This window comes from Centruroides vittatus, unplaced genomic scaffold (assembly GCF_030686945.1).
Source record: "Centruroides vittatus isolate TY-2023 unplaced genomic scaffold, ASM3068694v2 scaffold_1015, whole genome shotgun sequence".
In the NCBI taxonomy this organism is placed as follows: domain Eukaryota; kingdom Metazoa; phylum Arthropoda; class Arachnida; order Scorpiones; family Buthidae; genus Centruroides; species Centruroides vittatus.
In genome coordinates, this window is record NW_027122666.1 from 4,838,173 (window position 1) to 4,854,888 (window position 16,716).

The 16,716-nt window shown below is 29.8% G+C and overlaps 2 protein-coding genes across 7 annotated transcripts in view; one reads left to right on the forward strand and one right to left on the reverse strand.

Moving 5' to 3' along the window:
• LOC136986217 (calcium-activated potassium channel slowpoke-like) overlaps nt 1-11,055 on the reverse strand; it is a 55,240-nt gene extending 44,185 nt beyond the window's left edge. For all 6 annotated transcript variants that reach the window (XM_067283708.1, XM_067283705.1, XM_067283704.1 and 3 more), the window contains exon 1: nt 10,560-11,055. In XM_067283708.1, coding sequence (XP_067139809.1) covers nt 10,560-10,889 — 330 coding nt within the window. In that variant the 5' untranslated portion in view covers nt 10,890-11,055. The remainder of the gene's footprint in view (nt 1-10,559) is intronic.
• Nucleotides 1-16,716, forward strand: part of LOC136986219 (nicotinamide N-methyltransferase-like) — a 257,802-nt gene that overhangs the window by 24,595 nt on the left and 216,491 nt on the right. The gene's annotated exons all lie outside the window — the stretch shown is intronic.

The window sequence follows — 16,716 nt, forward strand, 5'->3', positions numbered from 1 at the left end:
GACTGGTACCGGAGATATTGATTGCCATGACGCTTTCTTCTTCGAAGCATTCGTCACATTGATTTTTAGTACAGGCCATCGTATTCACGTGATTGTTACCGTGGTAGTAAGCTCGATAAAATGGCAATAACATCAGAGATAGTTAAAGTAAGGTACGTTGGTACCAATGTAAAAATATTAAGAAATATGCTGGCATCTTAATTATTTTTACATAATTGTTTATGAAGTGATGGAGAGATTGATATGTTGATATAGAGTGGAGCCATCGAGCAGCATCTCTTACAATTGAATATCCTGAAGAGCAGGCGTATAATTAATAGAGAAATAAAGTTCGGAGGCTCGAAGTGAGAGGAAGAATGCGTTTTATCAAACCGTGACAAGCTTCAATTTTCTCAAAAGTGAACAATATCGATTATTTTAAAGTGTTTATTTGTGAAATATCGCGTGACAAAAAACGGTCGCATTTTTCAATGCCATTATTTACGCTTTAAAAGACGTTTTATCACTCATATTTGTGTCGAAAATTTTCAATACTTCAATCATCTTGCTTTCTTCGCACCTTCTTCAAGCATAACTTTACTTGGGAGGAACCGACGTGAGGTAACAGCTGTCCAAACTCCTTCCGAAAAATGCACACTTTTCAATATTGAAAAACCTTCGATCGAATCGGTAATGTTCCGGTATACAAGTTCCCTGCTTTGCTCCAACGAGAAGAGAGTTTAGAATGATTTTTCTAAGTCTATCAGCCTACTGCAGCTTTGATTCTAGAAAATAGATATCTTGAAGAATTATGCATTCATAATTATAAATCTATGAAGCTTTCATTAAGCACAATTCTAGATTTATAAGTTTTAGATTCCATTACAGTTCCAGATTCATAAAAGTATGACTATTCTCCATTCTATATTTAAGTAAATGCGAATATTCAAAGTCTGCGACTTTGCTAGAGTACAAGTGTACTAGAATTTGTACAGATCTATCTCTACTTTCAGATTTTTAAGCAGTTAAAATATTTTTAACTTTACATTTATAAAAATAAAATTGTTTTCAATTTATAATCAATTATACAGCTGTAGACGCAAAAGTAATTAAAAGTTACACCGACTATTCATTAAATATTCATAATTGTGGGCTTATTTATATTCAATAATATATATTATATATAAATAATTATAGTTTAGACGTTTCTAAAAACCGGATAACAATGCAGTTGACACTGTCTAAATTACTACAGAAACTCACTGAAGACTTTAAACAAATGTTTAGAATTGTCATGGTTTAAGCTCCTTTAGGCCTGATATGAATTTAAAATATTTAGAAGTAAATTTATGCAAACAAAATTTGATCATTTCTATACTATCTTCATTCCTCTTATATAAAAAATGCAGATATATTTGCTTAGAGTAATCCAAACCAAATTAAGAGAGATCACACTTTTACATTTAGAGTACATTGGCTTCTAGAATCATTATCCACTATACCAAACTTGAGATATTTACTAAAACCCTTGATGGATGAAGTGCATTATTAACGCAGCATGATTAATTTATGTAATAATCGCACCACCCATTGTTAATTTTTGGAGATTACCGCCCAATTTTGCATTTTTAGCGCCATGGTAACAAAATCGAGTATGATAATCATTAGTCTCCATCATCGAACCACGTGCTAAGACCTCCACCCAATAATTATCTTCTTACATTTTCTTAAATCTCTGTGAATTATTTAAAGGAACACGCTCTAGATGTAGGAAAAAAGTTAGCGTGTTCGTCAGTTCCGTCCACTTGTTAGTACTAACAAGTGGATAGAACTGATTCATTATAGCGTCAGAATTAAAGAGTTATTATTTCAAAGAAGAAAATAACCAAGAAAATATGATCAATAAAAACTTTTAACATAATACGAGAAGCCTGACGTTTATATAGATGCTGTTAGAGTAACAAATGGTGTAAGGTAAATTGATTTATTTCTCTTGCACACTCGCCTACCTTGATGATGAGACCTTTATGCTCGATATAAAGGTATTGCTACATATTAACGTCCATATATACAATATATCAAACCCATAAGCAGAAAATTGGATTAAGTAGTAAGGAGATAAGTTTATATATAAATTCCGAACAGCTCAGATAGCAAATGCATTAAGCAAACGTTGACTTTATCCACTAGAATAGAATTTCGCTTGATTTATAGAGAAATTCGTAAGTTTTCACGACGTTATTAAGTAAAACGATGGAAAAGTATAAAATATATAATATGCGTTAATTAATTAAACAATTCTTTGATAAAAAAACGAAGAAATTCGGCCATTTATGGGCTTTAATATGGTTAGATTTGGACAGTCCCTCTTTAATTGTACAAATAAATTTCTCTGTTCTCATTTTGGATACGGATGTAATTTCTAATTAGCGAGTTAATATAAATTATTATTACAATTTAGGCTATGTTTGCCTATTAATGTATCATTGACAGGTCGCATCAATGATGTAGGCATACAGATATCAGTACATTACGTTGTTAAAGCAATAAATTATGTTAACAACTTTAATTAAATTAAAAATTAATTTTGAAACGGTTCGAGACATTTTCCATGCATTTTTTATGTCCAAATGAAGATATATTATAATTCATTTTGCACAGAATTGGAAGAAGAGATGCGAAAATATTACCTTCCTCACAAATAAATTCATTAAATTTTTCAAAAATTCACCTGTTCTGGCTTTAAATTTTTGTAAAAATTTAATATATTTAATGTCAATAAATTAATATTTATGGATTATTAAAACATATTCTACTGTTTCGTGATATAAATAATCCATTTTCCCTTCTCAATTATGAATAGAATGCAGAAAATTGAAAGGGACGTTTCGATTAATAACAGCATTATTATTAAAGAAACATGAATCTTTCTCTGGAATTAATATTAAAAAAAATGTCGAGGAAAGTAAGGAGCAATAAAAAATCAAAAAATAATAATAATAGAAAAAAAGAAAAAAATTATTTTAAAGTGAACAGAACGATTGGACAAGGTACTCCATCAGAAAAGCACGAAATAGATCGATGTGAGTCTACTGTAATAAAATACGTGATGTGATGATTCTCAATGTTTACGGCTAAGTTACATCTCTAACAATAAAGAGTAATGTCTAGCTCAAGGGTAGGAAGAGATGCAACTTCTTCGATATGACATCTGTACCCATGAATTTCGTTTATCAGAGAGTTAGAGAATAGAAGAACACACCCAAGAAAAAATTACACCGACAAAGAGGGAGGAAAAAAAATTAATTTGTATAATTTATCATCGATTAAATAATTTCTGTTGGTCCATTTTTACTTCCACGAGTATAAGATTTACTAGAAAAAGTATTAGAGGGAGTGGTTTTAAATTTTACAAAATACATTTTCTAAATGATGACAAACGACTCGTCGGTTGTAACAGGTTAGAAATGTAGAAAAATGTTAAATAAATTGAAGTAAAAGTGTACCGAAACAAGAAATTTGCTAAAAGAACACGTTTCCATCCATTTTTCAAAGCGTGTCACATCTTTTAAAAATGACAAAAATCTTTAAAAAATTTGAATAAAGTTTCAAAAATATTAAAGTTATTAACTTTTCACTCCTTTCTAATTTAAATAATCTCGCTTCTATCGATTTCTTAATCCACCATTTATATTTATTTCCAGTCTCTTATGCAAAATCTTTCTTTTCTTTCTTTTTTTTTTACTGTTTCTATCATTTCCAGTTAATCAGAAATATACCTTTGAATAAATTAACTTAGGAAAGAAGCGCCGTCTTAATCAATATATATATATATTTTATTATAAAATAATATTCCATTGACTGTGGATACTCGATATTCTTCTCTCGATTCCGAGTATTTTGGGCGGAGCATAATGACATTTCTGCAATGATAACAAGGCTATACACATCTGTACCGAGTTTGTCGATATTTTCAATAGAAACACGTACATTAATTTATAATTTGAATAGAACCGAAGCAAACTTGCCTCTCGTATTCAATAACTAATAAATGAGCGCATTCATCATACGAATTCCTCTTTCACACATCAAAGACAACTATCGAGCTATACAGTTCTCATACAGATGTAATAAGAGAGTGCGGTTATACAGCACCATAAGCAGAATATGGGCTTTGTGCAATGATCTGTGAAAAATTCTTCAACCCTTTTAACATTGGGACGAAGCCAAGAATGTTATTTTGTGATTTAGCACCTTAATTATTATATGTACCACGTGTTTATTCTCTCGCTAGCATCTTATAACTCAACCCATTTTCTCTTCAGTTGATCAATTTTAACCTAGCTGAAAAATTGAAATTTCAATTTTTGTTGAGTTAACAAATTGCATTTGGTTGTGTGTTGATTCTTTCTATTAATTCGTTTGCTTTCTTCTTCTTTCCTTGCCTTAAAAGTTGTGCATTTACTTTTCTAACATGTTACAAAATTTGATGGAATGTTTGATCAAATTTACTGTTTTGCCAACTCGAATTTTAGCAAAATAAGGAAGAAGGGAGGAGGTTAAAAGGACTTTCCGATGGAATTTCCATTATAAAATGGCTAATTTTATTATTCTGTTTACTATTAATGTTAAAAACTTCCGTTAGAGATGCGCGTAGAAAAAGAAAAAAACATGCAAATATTGTTCTTTTGTATCCATCGTTTAAATCTGAATAATAACATAAATATTTTTCAGAAAGTTTAAATTTTAGAATAAATTATTGCATTGTGTAAAATTTCCCTAAATTTCCCTATTGTAAAACTTCTACTTCTCAGAATGAAGGGTTTAAATATAGTAAAAATTAATTTTAATATCCCTTAATTTCCCCTAATTTCTCTATCGGAAAACTTCAAAATTTCCCAGAATAAAACGTTAAAATTTGTTAAAAATTATATTTAATATCCCAAAATTTCCCCAATTTCTCCATTTATCCTAAATTTCCCCATTTTCCCTAAATTTCCTCATTTTCCCTAAGTTTCCCTATCGGAAAACTTCAAAATTTCCCAGAATAAAACGTTAAAATCTGTTAAAAATTATTTTTAATATCCCCAAATTTCCCTAATTTTTCCATTTATCCTAAATTTCCCCATTTTCCCTAAATTTTCCTATCGGAAAATTTCAAAATTTCTCAGAATGAAGCGTTAAAATAATGGTAAAAATTGGTTATGGTAAAAATTAATTTTAATATCGATTTTCTTAGTAATTCTGGAAAGGTGCCAATTGAAAATTGATAATTAAAAATTATTAGTATCTAATTAGTAATTATTTTTATTAACGTTAAATGAAAAAGTTATGATATTTTTTAAAATTATTTATTTATTTAAAATTTGTAATAATTAAACTTGACAAATTTAATGTTACTCATCTCAAATTATTAATTATTATTATTAATTGAAAGTGACTAGCATTAATGAGAAATTGAATAATTGGAAATTAAAATTATTGATTAAATTTATGTAAATTAATAAAAATACAATTAAATATTTGCAATTTTTTCAAGAAGAGTAAAATTTTTAAATTTTATTCTTGGAAATTCAGTAAAACCTGGCAAAAACGGAAAAAAATCTTCTGAACGGAACAACTTTCTATGTTAAAAAAAAAACCTATTTAAAACGTAAACCTGCCAAAGCGAAAAAATATTCGGTGCACGTTCGATTCCGCTTTACACAGGTTTTACTGTATTTGAAAAATTTGCAATAAAATAAATGTAAACAGAACAAATAGTTGACAATATTATCGATTAGCAAAGATTTAGACTTTTTTTTTACTTTCTCCCTCCCCCTGTGCACACCGAGAAGACCTTATATACCCATTCTGTTATCCCCTAGGCTAGGCCCACAATTTGGGGGACAGATGGTGAAGGAGGGGACCCGACCACTTCCAAAAAATTCCAGGGGTTTTTCCTCTGTTCAGATTCGAACCCGGGACCTTCAAATCGGTATGCTGATGCAAATATTTAGATATAAAAACACAGAAACAGACCGAGATTTGGTGAATATCGATGAAAACTTTTCATAAATTAACAATTGCCGTGGAATAAATTAGCATAAAAATTTAAAATAAAAATAAATTATTTAACAGATTTTTGTTTTTTATTTGACTGAATAAAAGGCACGTTTATACAAATACTTATTAAACGAATTTTTTTTCCTGTTATTCGTGATAGCGCTTATATTTCCATCAACAAATATGAATGTTTGTTGTTATTTGTTTGTTTCCATGGTTTCTCTCGACACATGAAAAATCCATAAATATAACTGAATTCAAAATAATTTAATAAAATAATTATTATTACCTTAACTTGGAGGTTTCGCTATAAAATTACAGCTTGTAACCATATAACTCTATAAAGTTGTCAACGTGTACAGTAGTTAGTTTACATTTGTGTAAAGGAGAAGCGGATTTACAGGGGTTACTCTTGCTTCTCTCCCGAACTGCTCACAAAAAATCCCCCAAGTGCAATGTTTTTTGCTAAATTTCAAGAAGATTTAGTCTCGTAGTTTCTCCGAACGACGTCGATATGTTCTTAAGGTGACTTTCGTGTCTCGGAATTTAATATTTATACCGAATTTATGGTGTGTTCTAATGGGGTTCGGATGATTTTATAATGATTTCTTTTAAAATTTATAAGCGTACGAAGCTGGATAATAAGAATACATACGAGTACTTAATCATAAAAAATAGATAACATTTAAATTAGGTCGATGGATAACAAACAAACAGAACCTAGTTTTTCGTTAGAATGTATTTAGTAAATAATTAAGATTTCAGAGGTGTATTTATTAATTTAAATTTAAAAAAATTAACGTTAATTAACGTGTTACACCGTTTATATTATTAGAAGATACTTATTAAATAGTAAAAAATAAAATAATAAATGCTATAAAAGAATTTTTTTATATAAATATTAAATTATTCAATAAGTGGTTTAAAATATAGTTTGCCCTAACCTTATCGACTTAAGGAATGTTATAAACTTTGCAATTCAATAAAAAAAAGAAGAGAAAAAATAGAGAAATATTTTCCGAATAAAGGTAGGTATTATTCAATACAACCCTGGAAGGTGGCCTTCCTGTTCGAACATACCAGCAGATAGGAGAAGCTGTCAATACAGGCTGACCCACAGAAAGACGTCCCGAAGCACAAACGGAATTTTATAGTATTCTACACGAAAGAAAATCGTCCATTCAGCTTATTATCAAAGAAAAGAATCGGTGTTAGTATAATTCTATCGATCTATAATAAACAAGGAGTTGTGTCTTTTGTTATATGTTTGTCTCTGCTCAATTTATGACTTCTGTTGATGAAAAGGATATAAATAAATAAATAAATAAAAATAAATTCTCTTTAAAGTCGCCGAGTGGACTAGACTAATATCAAATTATTATTACTTTAATCGTATTTTCTATTTTAAAACCTGATACTTTCAAAGTACGTTCTAAGTAGACGTTTGCCAGCGATCTGACATTTATTAATAAATGTATCGTCTTCAAAGTCATTTTTTGCTTCGTCGTTTAAACTTTAATAATTTACAAATATATTTGTTGAAGTAATAGCATATTCTGAATTACAACCACCATAAAATGTATCTCTACACTACTCTATTATTAAATTTATTTATTAATAAAAACTTATCGTTATATAATAGCTCATGATACTATAGTAGTAAACTTCACTAAACTTACTACTATAACAACAAACGATTTATATTTATGGCTTCTACTATCAGTTAAAATATCTATAGAATGAAATTTTCATTATCCCTTTATTAATTATTGTGTTATTCCTTTCGGTGCTTTACTGTTACATAAAGAATACATTAATGTATGGTTATATGGCAAAATTTATTATTATAATTAAATAACAGACAAAAATAAACAATAATAACACTTACTTTTAATAATAAATAACCAATAATATAGCGAAATTATTAAAATTCGAGGCAATTTAATCCGCTCTTGTGATAGGCGCGTTATCACTTTACACTAATTTACATCAAAATATTTAATTTATCATCTTTCAAATTGTGGCAAGAGTAGAGAAAAACTGTGTGAAATAACCTTTAGACCAACCGGATTAGTTTGGTTTAATGTATATATATATATATAGAACCCTTCCAAGTTATGCAGGGATAAATATGTCGCCTTAACCCAATTCCTTCTTATTGATCAGTGATCTATCGTTTACAACCATTATCAGATTAGAACTCCGACCTCCATCTTTAGATGGACAATCTGATTAAGCATCCTTCGCAGCACGTGCACACCACTATTTCGGTTAACTAAAGTTGATGAGAGAGAATCGACGTATATTGTGTCAGCCTGTCAAATTAATGACAACGATCCAGTTCCATATAAATGATCCATTTCTTTCATTATTCAGCTCAATGCCGTGTTAAAATCCGGAAGCCGTTTGTTATTATTACGTTTATAAAAATAAACATTAAAATTAGCAAATATATTCAAGATAAAGTAATCATTTATATCAATAATTTAATATAATTACTATGTATACTTTAATTAGTCAATGTTTCCTTAAATATTTTGATTTTTAAACATACTTACTTAATTAATAAATCAATATATAAAGTGAGGAGATTTTATTTATTAATATTGATTTTTATTTCCTAGATTTAATACCATTTGTTTAAGGATAAAAATGATCAATCTGATGAGATTTCCAGCATCTTAGATACAATCTTTAGTGTAAAAATCCTAAAATTATTACGAATCCTTAATAAAGAGACGATAAAAATATTTAATTTCTAGTAAAACCCCTTCAGCATAAAGTTATTAAAATTCCAAATTCTTAATTCACCTTCAAATTGATGCCATTAAAACAAATAAAATAATATATTTTATTAATTTTATTCTTGTGTAGCAACAAAATGATAAATTTCTCTTGTTATTTATGTAAAGTAGACGTAATTTTTATTGATATTATCAAAAAAAAGCCAACATTTTCGAAATATCTCCGTGCGATTCAATCCAATATTATTTTTATGAAGTTGTACTTATACACAGGACAAATACCATAATATGAATACTTGGTGAGAGATGTTATGAGTTTTTTTACACGTTATTAATGTAATAGAATCTGTGAAGTATAATAGCGACGTTGTACACCTGTTAGCAACTTTCATCAAAACAAACTAACTTCATCCGTCTTGGATACTTTCCACTATACGGCGGTACCCCAACTGCTTCACCCCACTAATAAGTGGGTGCATTCCACCCACACTACTCTTTATCTAACTTTTAAAGCGGTTTCGGGCGATAACTAATCAAATACGACGACAAAATTATAGCCCAAGGCGGCAAAAGTTGCAACGAAATAATAATTAACATAAGTGCATTACCGCGCTTTGGCAAATTTATTCACCTAGTACTATCCCAAAGCAGTGGTAAACGTGTTTTTCTACTCTATCTTACGGTGCCAAAATCCTGCCTGTTAACTGTTTATTTGGCTTTGATGAGTCATCCAGTGAGTCAATTAGTTAGATTTAATCCGCTCTCTTTGGTTAAAGGATATTTTGAATTATGATTTCCACCAACTGGCAGACTACTTTTGTCAACACCGTAGACTCATTCTTATTTCTATTATTAATTAGTCGAAAATCCCTAAAAATTAAGAAAATTTAATTAAATATCTATTTATTAATTCTAATTATATCGATTTTTATCCATCAATTATAAATGTATAACTCCCCATCTTATATATATATATATAATACTAGCATATAATACGTACAGACATACACACCGATAGATGTATGATCACCTAAATAACCGGTAATAGTATTTTTATAAGGAAAAACTCCAATTTGATGTAACGTAGTAAGTAGAATCCTTCCAATTTAGGAATAATAATAGTAAATCAGTAGAGAAGATTCATTCACCTTTGGATAATAATACCCATATATTACAACTCTACCAATTTGGAGACTATAATACCCCTATAAAGAATAAATCCTTCCTGTTTGGAATGAAGTAGCATTCCAGTTTTTCCAAATTAAGACCTTTCTTAATAAGATCGTAATTAGAAAACATTCCAAATTCTTACGTAAGTCAATTTTGAGATGAAAACAATACCCGAAACGAGAATATATTTTTAAAAATCTGCTACAAAATAGAATAATAATATTAATAAAAATATCCCTCTTTAGGGATAAATAATTCGACATTAGTTAGCTATTCGGGGATAGAGTCAACAAGTAATTTACGTGTGTCCGTCTGACGTAACACGTGATTTTTAGAAACTATCCCCGGAGAGATTTAATTATAAATATTCATAGCCGAGATTATCTTTTTTATTAAAATGATAGCATATTTTACGCTGGGGGGGGGGAGAAAAACTAGCAAAAATTGGCGAGTAAATTCGTCACAGCATTGGAACACTTTAGCCTATTTGGGCTTGAGAAGTTGCCAAAATTCGAGATAAATTCGTCCCTCTTTGTCTACAGCGCATGGTGTAATTAAAGTACAGAAAGAGGAATATATATAAAAAATAAACAAATAAATAAATAAATTTAAAAAACTCACCAATATTCTTCCAGTTGTAGACTGTCCGGATATCAGCTCTCCTGCCCAATCTTTGGCTTCGGTCATGAAACCGATTTCGTCCATCTCGGCTTCTTTGGCCGCCTTCAGGTCTTTGGACTTCAAACTGGATTTCCTTTTGGTCGGCGTGGCCGTCTTCTTGCAACACAAGAAAGCGAAGGCCCTCCACAAGAGGATGATGAGGATGCCGGCCAGGAAAGTGAAGATGCTGGATAATAGGAAACACCACCATTTCTTCTCTTGTAGACACTCTTCTTCTGGGCTTAAGGTGGTCGTCTGGTTGTCCCCGCTGCTTGTGACGTCATCGGCCATTTTGGGAAGTGGAGGAGATGATTAAAAAAAAATAGATCCGGCTGTCCACACCGATCTGTTGCTAAAAACGCCAGCCGATACTACTATAGATACATTTAGTTGGTGTAGTAGAGTCGTTGCCTGCTAACTCCGAATCACCCCACTCCGCAGACTGGAGTGGTGTGGAGCAGGCGCTGTCGCCGACATTAATGCGCATGTGCCATGGGAGTGACAGAGAGAGAGAGAAAGAGAGTAAGAGTGTGTGTCTGTGTTTTTTTGTAGTAGTGTGCAGATCTGCCGAATTAAGAGAATGTTCTCCTCTCAGCATTGGCAATTTGCAACAATTTTCTTATTCTCCGCCATTCTTACACAATTAACTCTCATTTCTATTCATTGCCCTTTTTATTTATTATTATTTTTTCCTAATTAATTTTATAAACTGTTTATCAGTTGTTTGGCTTTCAGACGAGACGTAGAACGTCTAAAGAAAATGGAAACAAACTGATAACCATTGCTTGTTTATTAATTACATAATTTACGGATACGAAACATGGATAATTCGTTAAAATAGATTTTTTTTTTTTTTTTTTAAATGTTTGCTTTATTTAGAAATAAATTCAGGTTAAAGTCACAAATATTGACATTTTAAATGTACGTAATAATTTGTATAAACTCCATAGGGATTTGACTTAGGTAAATATTTTTATTATGTTTAACGGTATTCTTTTAATGATAATTTGGGCGGAGCGAATCAATTTTAATAACAAATGAATAATTTAATATTCGAAAAGAATTATAAGCTACAACATAGAACGAGTTAATGCAAAATTCATGTGTTTGCTCCGCCCAAAAGTTATGAAATGTGCAAAATATATATTTATTATTAAATGGTTCTTTTAATAATTAGTGTTTAAATAATACAATATAATTTTAGGAGACAAAATTCACATAAAATCCTTGACTACAGACTAATTTTTATGCATAATTTAGACTTGTGTACAGGATAATGAATTTATGTAGTGTAGGCTTACCAGTGGACGAGCAGATACACTAACGTGGACACTTGCGCCTCACTGTCCACGTGCAATTTTCCGGATTTTCTCCACGTGTCTAACACTTAAATAGGGGTCAGATTCCTATAAAAAGTCTTTCCGGGAGGCATTTTCCCCTTGGCAAATGGCCCAAGTGTTGCATTGCCTTCTTCCATCAATTCTAAATCCAATTCTATTTGGATTGTAGAAAGAATTGTACAATACTAATAATATATTATCACGCTGCTAGCTAATTTATAATGAGATTCTTTCTAATCCTTTTTAAATTCTTTAATTCTTACTTTTTTAACATTTCTAGTTAAAATGTAGCAAAGTTTAACGAAATTTTAAATAAATATTTTATTTTCTTCCTTTTAAATTATGTTTAAATTAGTCAGAAACAAAATAATGGCTGCATAACAACAGTTAAAACTCGCATTTTTAAGCTGATCAAAGAGATGTATTTTTAAAAATTAATGCCATTGAAAATAGAAGGAAACGTAATAATTATTATTTTTTGTCAAAATAACTTTTAAATTAATATTCCTGAATTAATAAAATTATTTAACTTCTATAGAAACTATAAAAATGATTACAAATGCCAAATTAATATCACTGGTTTATTAATTTATAATGAAATACTTTTAAGCTTGTGAAAGATGTAAGAAGACTGCGAATTGTATTTGTATTTAGTCTTCAACTTTTAATATTTTAAAATATATTTTATCCCGAATTTTTTACAAGAATCCTATTCTAGAGGTACTTTTAATCAATTTACAGAGAAGAGCATTAAAGGGTCAACTCTGTTAATGTTAATTGTGTTCCTGTGGTTGTAAAGAATGTAAAAAGACGGCAAATTAGATACTTAGTCTTCAATTTGTATTATTTTAAAATATATTCTGTATATTTTTAAAATTTTCACAAGAAATTTTTAAAAATAAATCTGTTCCAGAAGGATTTTTAATCAATTTACATATTCGTAAGCAGCGAAGAATCTCAAAGGGAAGGTCGATTCTGCTAATGTTAATTCTGTTTCCATGACTCTGAAATTTGTAAGAAGACAGCAAATTTTATTCGTATTTAATCTTCAATTTGCATTCTTTTTAAAATATAATTCATTTTTATACTAAAATTAACATTTACATAAGGAAAAGATGGGTAAATTTCAGTAAGAATATTTTTCAAACTTTTACTAAAGGATGAGGTATGAAGAAACAATGTAATCGAGTGAAGACATCATACAATTTGTATGGAGAATGAAAACAAAATCCGTATAAATCCAATCATTCTTATATTAAAAAAAGCACTTAATCCGGCATTTACTTTTAAGCGAAAGTTTGTTAAGAAGATTAAAATCTTAACAAACTTAAACTCTTGGTTTCTCCTTAGTAGAGACTGAGTAATATAATCCTTAAAATTCTCCTCCTCATTCAATACTTTATCATTTTCTAAGAAACACGTCTTTCATATATTTAACGTGTGATTATTAATGTAAAATACGGAAAAGCAATATATAAGTTTCAGTAAAATTTTAATAACAGTCACAACATGGATGAATACAGTAATGTAATTAATTAGGTGCTGTGCAGAATTCCCACTAGTTTCAAACCAACGTCACTGGCTCTGGTTTGAAGCTAGCTGTTATAATTAAGAGAGAAAAGAATGCTTTTAAACGAATTACACTATGTCATGATAATTTTTGCACAAATTTCGACAGCAATAAAATATTAAGTTGGTGGAAATTTCAGGTCAATGCCTCGAGCACGTATCCATTATTTTAATGATTAGGATACTTCAATTTGCATCCTTTAGCTCATCTTGTTATCTATAAGATGGGATTTTAAGTGTTCCTGTTTAGAAAAAAGTTTTATTGAAGTATTTTGAAATTATCACGCGATTATGCACTCTAGACATCCTCATTACTTATGAGGTAGGATAAGTATTTTCAAGCGTTACTAATCCCTTATACAGAATAATTGCGATTTCTTTTTCAGGAAAAGATTTCCTTTCATTCAATCTAGATTATTGAAATGCTTTACAATTATTACATGTCACGCCGTGTCGCAACATGGAGCTTCGCAACATGATGCTGAATCAGAATCTTCAATATAACGCTAACATTTATATTTACTAAATAGGAGAATGCCTCCCAGTTTTTCGGGAGACATTCTCCTATGTCTTTTATGGGAAACTGGCCCATATTTAGGAGTTACTAAATGAAGAAAACCTGGAAAACTCTACGTGGCAAGTCCGTTGCCCAGGCACGAACCCACGATTAGTGGTTTTATCCACTTGGCACTGGTGGACTATTTTCTAAATACTGAATCCTATTTCTGAATATCATAAAATAAATAGGAATTTAACTTATTGTGTGATATTAATAAATACTCTCTTATATTTGAGCGTCAATAGTAAGAATTTAGCTTCTAAAAGTTGCAGTTTTTAAAGGTTTTAATCCACTCAAAAAGTCGTTACTCAAAACAAAAAGGTTTTATCCACTTGCCACTGTGATAAGTGGATAAATCCTAAACACTAATAGTTAGTCGTGGATTCATGTCTCACCAATCAAGTGGAGTTTTCCGTTTTCTTCACGTGTCTAACACCTAAATAGCGTTCACTTTCCTATTGAAAGTATTCGTAGAAGACATATTGTTTACGTGTTCCTTGCTTGCTTCTATGAATTCAAACCCTAAATCATACATTTCTAGTAAATTTTAATTTTTTCCACAAAAAATAACAATAATATATAAGAGCAATTTTATTATTCGATACATCATAACAAAATTGTTTCAATTCTAAATGGACATACAAAAAGTGAACATTGAAAAGATTCATTGATAGTACGCCCAGAAAGATATATCCTGTGATTGATTGTGGAATAACCCAATTTAAAGGAACCCAATAAAGAAAAGATATAAGAAAAAGGTTTCTAAATTTAACCCCAGTGTCGTATCCGTGCTTATTAAACGATACAATACCAGATTCGAATTCAATATACACTCCAATAGACGTCAACGTAATGTGTCATATGTAACATGCCATTGGGACGGAGCCAAAGTTTTCATTTCCTTCTCCTTTCTAGATTATTGCACATCGACTTGACGTCTGTTTTAAATGAAAATTTATTAAATAATTTTTTAAAAAATACATATTTTTCTTTAAATATATCATTAATTGACCTTTTAATTAAATTTCTATCAAAAGGTTGAGGGTGGCAAAAATCGCTTAATTTTAATGTTATAAAATTAATGATCAAATCCCGTAAATTTTATAAATGACACGGAATATTATCTAATTGAAAATCTAACTGAAATTTAATTATGTATACAGTAATCTATAATTAACAAGATAATGGAAATTTAACTAAACGTTAATTTTCTAGTTTCGAATTATTCTTTGCTTCTGCTAAACATCAAAATCTGATAATTATATGGGGGAGGATTGTGAACAAAACTTACATCGGCCCCACCTCTAAAGCATCATCTACTTATTCAAAAAAGAAAAATTGTAAAGTCGTCTCCATCCCAATGCAAACCAGAAAATAGATCAGCTCTCCCCATTGATTGGTCGTGTTTATGGATAAAATAAATAAATAAAATCGATCCTCACCGTTTTATCTTGATAGTAAACACGGAAACATATTAAGAAAACTAAATTCTAGATCTTAGAGAAGCGTGGAGAAATTTAAAAAAGGGGGGGAGAGAGTCCGTGTACAGTCAGACACGTGACACTTCAGTCATCACTTCCCCGACTTTTAAAGTTCAGGAAATGACGTCAGCATTATTACCGAGATCCTTCTATCGATCATTTCCGCTACAGGAGAATTTACTTCTTCGTTTCTCATCTTTTCACTCGCGCCTTGTCATATCCACCAAATTTATTTTTATTCTATGAAAATTGATTTGTCAGATCAATGACAAAAATCCCAACCCTACATAAGCCTACATATATATATATATGTTAAATCATATTTTTTTTTCATAAAAGAAACTAACGTGGATGCCGCCAACTTATGTACATTTAGCCCATTAATTCAAAATATATTAGTGTTATTTAAATAAAATTTAGGCAAATGTTTTATGACGTATATTGCATTAAAATTACTCAAAGGGAAAGGATTAGCTTGTATAATTACTTAGTTATGGTTTTTATGCGTTTTCGTAAGAATTGCGTATAAAATTATCTTTTTTATTTAAAAAAATTTACTTTTAGAAGTTTTTTTAATCTTGTTTGCTTCATTAATTCCTATTTTTAGCTACTAAAAGTGAGTTTTTCTTCCTTTAAATCTCATTCCTTTCGGCTGCTGCAGAGGATGGATGGTGTTTATTGTGTGGTCTCAGAATAAACAAGAAATGTCCACACATCAAATTCAGGTGTGAATGACCGTAATTATAAGCAAAAATGTTTTTAAAAAATAGAAAAAACTACAAAATTTTAGAGTGGAAAAAAGTTCAAAATTACTCTGCGCTTTATTTTTAATTAACAGAAATTATTCAGTAATTTTTTTTTAATCACTTTGCTTTAATGGCTTGATTCTTTGTTTACGTTCGTTTGAAATTAAATTCTTATGACCGAAACTATATACAAAGGAAAAAATAAATGAAAATAAACTAAGAACAAAAGAAATCTATAGGTTAATTTGAAGCTAAGCTTTTAACTTTTATAAGATTTTCTTTCTTTAACCAGATTTTAAACTCTTCTTTCTATCTAAATAAAATTGAAAAAAAAAATCATTTTATGCTTACACTTATTCACTTTCTAACTTAATAAAATCGCATTTTATATCTAAAAACAGTATAATATAATCTTTAAGTAAC